The sequence below is a fragment of the Dendroctonus ponderosae genome, unplaced genomic scaffold (genome assembly GCF_020466585.1).
Source record: "Dendroctonus ponderosae isolate FM_Combo_2020 unplaced genomic scaffold, Dpon_F_20191213v2 Dpon_F_20191213_1, whole genome shotgun sequence".
In the NCBI taxonomy this organism is placed as follows: Eukaryota; Metazoa; Arthropoda; class Insecta; order Coleoptera; family Curculionidae; genus Dendroctonus; species Dendroctonus ponderosae.
The window spans coordinates 23,592,085-23,597,177 of NW_026017110.1; the positions used below are offsets into that span (position 1 = coordinate 23,592,085).

The following is a 5,093-nucleotide window of genomic DNA, read 5'->3' on the forward strand; positions in this document are numbered from 1 at the left end:
GAGCACGCACTACTAGACGGCCACCAAATACGCTTCGACGAAGTTGACATTCTGCACCAATCTGAAAGATACTACCCGAGACTCACCAGGGAGGCTATCGAAATATTTAAACACCAAAACAATTTCAACAGAAAAGAAGAAATTACGGCACTCAATCCAGATTGGAAGCGCGTTTTGCGTCAAACAGCATGTGCGCCGAAGCGTCGGAACCCCCACCCATCCCCCACGCATGAGCACACGGGGCTGGGCGGCATAAATACGACTGAGAATCCAGCAGTTGAATCATTCTTAGTCGGAAAGCACGGAAGATCACTTCGCCCACTGCCTCATCGCCTTTGAAAATGTCCACCGCAGTTGTGGACGAAACGTCAGGAAGAAATTCCGATAGACCACGGCTTCAAAGCCCGGAAAACATTTCTAAATGTATTTTTATCAATGTTTCAAGAAAGGGTCATCTGTTGTATATACAACAGATTACCCTTTTTTACAAACTTGTTGTTGGGTATTTCGCTTCAAAAATTTTTGTTTTTAAAAAGTACAGAATTTTGTCACGTATTTTATTACAGATTGATAAATAGTGCTCCTATTTCGCAATAAGAACGAATTATTTATCAAAAAGTAATCAAGAACTATCACCTAGAGCTCAAGCTGTAAGAGAACATTCCAATTAGTAAAGAGATTAATTTGAAAAATTGCCTTGACGTTTCGATAACTATTTTCTGCTATCGTTATCAAAAGAACGTAAATGAACCTAAAAAAGAGTATGGTAATAAATTGTGAAACAATAGTAGGATAATACAGTATGTAAAAATTTTCAGTTATGTGAAAAATTTGCACAGACGAATTATCAGATCGAATTTTTACATACTGTATTATCCTACTATTGATTCACAATTTATTAACATACTCTTTTTTAGGTTCATTTACGTTCTTTTCATAACGATAGCAGAAAATAGTTATCGAAACGTCAAGGCAATTTTTCAAATTAATTTCTTTACTAATTGGAATTTTCTCTTACAGCTTGAGCCTAAGTGTGTCGCAGGAAACTCTCTAGGTGATAGTTCTTGATTACTTTTTGATAAATAATTAGTTCTTATTGCGAAATAGGAGCACTATTTATCAATTTGTAATAAAAAACGTGAGGAAATTCTGTCTTTTTTAAAGACAAAAATTTTTGAAGCTAAATACCCAACAAGAAGTTTGTAAAAAAACGAATCCGCCTCAATAATTTAGAACTTATCTATAACTTAGATGACCCTTTCTTGACCGATATCGGTAACAGTTAAATAAATATATTTTTTAAAACACTGAATAAGCTTTTTAATTCAGAAGAAACTAAAACATTTCTATTTTCAATTTTCCAATTGAAATTTTCAGTTTTCCACCACCTGTTTCTATTAAATAGAATTTAAATTATATTATTTACCTGCGGCCCCTCCTGTAATGATTGCCGTTTTGCCCACTAAACACACTTTGCTTTTGCACCAGAAACACGTCAATGCATTTACCACTTTCAACAAAACCAAGCAGGAAACAAACCACAAAATAAAATGCATATTAAGAGAAAAAATTAAAAGATGATGTTAGAAAGAAGACTGTTGAGCAATTATAAGGAAGGTCTTAATTAGTAGGCGTTTAACCTCCTGTCTATTGGACTATAAACGGTACGGTGTCGCACTTCGCTTTGGCTACTACTATTTGGCCAAGTGACCGTTTTATACAAAATTACTATCTACAGTGAATATCATTAATAAAATTATTAATCCAAATCGCGCAGGCGGTAAACAAAATGTATGTATCCTAAAAACAAATGGGTTTCGAAATCTGCATACTACCGAGATACGTTCTCAAAGAAAAAAGTAAAATCAACATAGGGATTTTCCCATAAAAGGTAATATTTTATGGTATATTTAAAATGTAAATTTTTTTGTAATTCGAAACATCGTATTAGTTTAAAACCGTGTCGACCTTGCTGATTTCGATAAGACAGTTAAGTTAACAGAACGTTAAGCAAGTTGTTTTATTCAAAACTCAGATTATTTAGCAAAGATTTTGTATTTACGTGTTTTTTATTATCGGTCAAACGGAAAAAATTTAAAAAACTACTGAAAGATGTAGTTTGTTTCTGAGGTTATTGATAAAAGAATAATATTTAACACGTTGCTCGAAAAAAATTAAACCCAAATTTAAACTTCTACTTGTCTCAAACTCTAGTCAAACTTGATTGGGATTAAACAAGTTTTATTGCAACGGGCCCTAATTGCTATGGTTTAATTTCCGTTGATCCACCCTGTATAAAAACTACGATTTATGGCTATCTAGTAGATTACAGCATCGAAATGTGGTTGATACCATCTACCTTATTTTGGAGTTTTGATATTCAAAATCAAGTTTTAAAAACCCAAAAAGCACTGTAAAATACTTTAATTTTTCACGTATATGCAATTCGTAAATCCAATATTTTCTCATCGTGTGTTTAGGCATCAAATTATAACACTTTACACACGCCTGTGGACTTCTTACCCTATTTTTCCTATAGTTTTAATCTACTTACTCAACTACAAGCTGTTATACAGACTGTTATTTAAATCTTCAATTTTTATTTTTTTTCCACAAAACTTTTTGATGTGTTTTTAACGACTTTTGTTTCATAAATAAATTTTCGAAGGATAAATTACTCGAATAAAAATTGGAAATTACCAACGAAAAACATTTTGATAGTTTCCATGACAATCATTAACCGCCACCAGACTTATTGTCAAATATTGTCCATGAGCAAATGGGTAGTACGTCAAAATTTTTATATTTTTTTGTGTTACAAAATTGAATCATGATTCCAATAGCAGCCAATATTCCATTAACTTTATGCTCGGTTGTCATCAGACGATGTATTGATTCATACACAAGACGACTTGTAAGTACTTTTTGCAATTTTTATTAGACGAATCGACAGCTAGAAAGATCAACAGACTAATTACTTGGAAACATTCGCTGAGCCCTTTGCACTGCTATTCAAACTTGCTCATTTCCTTCTGTTGCATACCCATTTAGTAAAGTCTAATAATATCTAGTGCAAGCTCACTTCCTATTTATTTGCAGTAGAAGAATGGGTTTCCAAAATGTCAGATTTTTTTTGGCGTTTGAAACTGAAAGTCCTCAAAAAGTAATAAAAAATGCAAACTTTTCGGGAGAACTGCTTACAAGGTGCAATTGTTACATCTATTTCTAAACAGCCGCACTTTTCTAAACATTTGGAGAATGTTTTATTATTTAATTCCATTTATTTTTGTCCAGAACCAGAAAGATGTAATTTAAAACGCATTGATCTACATCCATCTCAAAATCAACTTCTGTTCAGGTTCTAGCTGCAAGATCAATATCAATGTGACTTTCACAGACAATTTTAATTCCGATATTTGTTTCATTTTAATTTTCGACTGAAATTTTCAATTAGATTGTTCACTTTCAATTCATTGATTACTTCCGCATTTAATTAAATTTCTTTTTGTTGATCGTTCTGATTAATGTTTCAACTGTTTGTTAATTCGCTCGTCATTCAACATATTTTAAGCTAAAACTCAATCGCTTGTCTGTGTGCGTTTTGTTTACATTATTAGATGCAATTAATTTTTTGCTAATTATCCTAAATAAGCAGTAAAATTTCGTTGGCTCCAAATAAAGCCAACCCGAACCCGAGAAAAGGCAAATTATTAACTAATTTTGAATTTTGCAGCCTTTAGCTGTGGCATCCAGGTCTATATCCACTACTTCGACTGTAGCCGTTCTCTCAGGAGCCTTCGTTTGTCTGTACCACCAACTACGCAGAGGAACCCTCTTGCCACGTGGAGTTGGCAGGAGAGTTTCAGCAGTGGTGCGAAATTCCAGACACACCATTCAGTAAGGATCTGCCTCTGTTACTCAAGCGGCATTAATTGACTTCTTCGGATACATTCTTCGTCTAGGCGCCGAATAAAGAGGCCCTCCTGGTTCCTGCGGAACCTGACTTCTTGTCGGCAATCATGTGCTGAAGCGATTCTAGGGATCGCACAGCCAGCCGACGATTCTCTGGATCAGATTCAAGCTGAGACTGGAGCGGTTGAGAATGATGGGGCAATATCTGGAACGACGAGCCTTCCCACCCTCAACCGGCGACACTGCTCCAGGAATAGGAGATTTGTTAAACATTCCAAAAAGCCACCTGTAAAAAACCTATACAGGTGAACTGGATGGTCAATTCTGCTTCATTCACTAATATGAGTTGAGTAGTAATAGATCATTCGACTCCAACGACCACTCGGATCATGACATTCGATTGGTAGACGTTGATGAGCAAGGAGAAGAAGGAAAGTCAAAAAACAACAATGAAAATGTCCAGGGAAGGCCAATAACAAGGAACTTTCGCAAATCGTTACTAGCTAAAGCGGGGTGTGGTGATGAAAGCCCGTAAGCCAGAATGCCAGTGGCTATTTTTTATTAAAAACGCCTGAAGCCGAGTAGAGGTTTTTTAATAATTTTTTTGAAGATTATTGCCGAAAATGCGGAAAAGAATCGAAGACACACCACCAGCCAAGAAGGAAGATTGCTGCCAATTGGACAAGGAATCGTCAGATTATTTATCGCCCCTGTCGTTGACTCCGATTAACAAGGTGCGATCTCCATATGGTCAATCGAGTTCTTCAAATACATCGTCCAGAAGGCACTCCGATCCACTGGAAAAACAGCGTAAAAGACAGAAAGTTACTCGACAAACCAGAAGCGGGAAAGTGTACTAAACGTATACTATGAAAATTCTGCTCAGAAATTTTTGTGCAATATTAAAGGGGTGTCCAGTATTTTATTCAGTTTTCATTTTAGCTATGCATATTTTTGCCCCATTTTTTTCACCAGAAATTTCATTTTTCCTTCAACGTACCCAATCTAACTCTCTGAACGATGGATTTTGAAGGCGTTTTCTTACTACATTTTTTTTTATACTGACGTCTATTTCTGGTGTTTGAAAAAATATGGTTTCAAACCTTTTGCTCCCATCAAGTAAACTGACTTTCCGTCCAAATGAGGGTGTTTGCAAAGGCCGTTTCCTGTTTTATTAGTTA

At 35.3% G+C, this 5,093-nt stretch overlaps 2 protein-coding genes across 3 annotated transcripts in view; one reads left to right on the forward strand and one right to left on the reverse strand.

Annotated features, from left to right (window-relative positions):
- LOC109535530 (retinol dehydrogenase 14) overlaps positions 1 to 1,740 on the reverse strand; it is a 7,030-nt gene extending 5,290 nt beyond the window's left edge. The window contains exon 1 of the mRNA XM_019901444.2: positions 1,427 to 1,740. Within this exon, the coding sequence (XP_019757003.2) occupies positions 1,427 to 1,556 (130 nt within the window). The 5' untranslated portion in view covers positions 1,557 to 1,740. The remainder of the gene's footprint in view (positions 1 to 1,426) is intronic.
- Positions 1,741 to 2,743: 1,003 nt separating this feature from the next.
- Positions 2,744 to 4,832, forward strand: LOC125502470. Of its 2 annotated transcripts, none has more exons than XM_048660626.1 (5): positions 2,744 to 2,914; positions 3,734 to 3,897; positions 3,963 to 4,217; positions 4,273 to 4,443; positions 4,523 to 4,832. In XM_048660626.1, the coding sequence occupies exons 1-5, from the start codon at positions 2,831 to 2,833 to the stop codon at positions 4,770 to 4,772; spliced, it is 924 nt and encodes a 307-aa protein (XP_048516583.1). In that variant the 5' UTR covers positions 2,744 to 2,830; the 3' UTR covers positions 4,773 to 4,832. The 2 variants fall into 2 exon arrangements, with proteins under 2 accessions (XP_048516583.1, XP_048516582.1); XM_048660625.1 differs by having other exon boundaries at positions 2,745 to 2,914; positions 4,267 to 4,443.
- Positions 4,833 to 5,093: the final 261 nt, after the last annotated feature.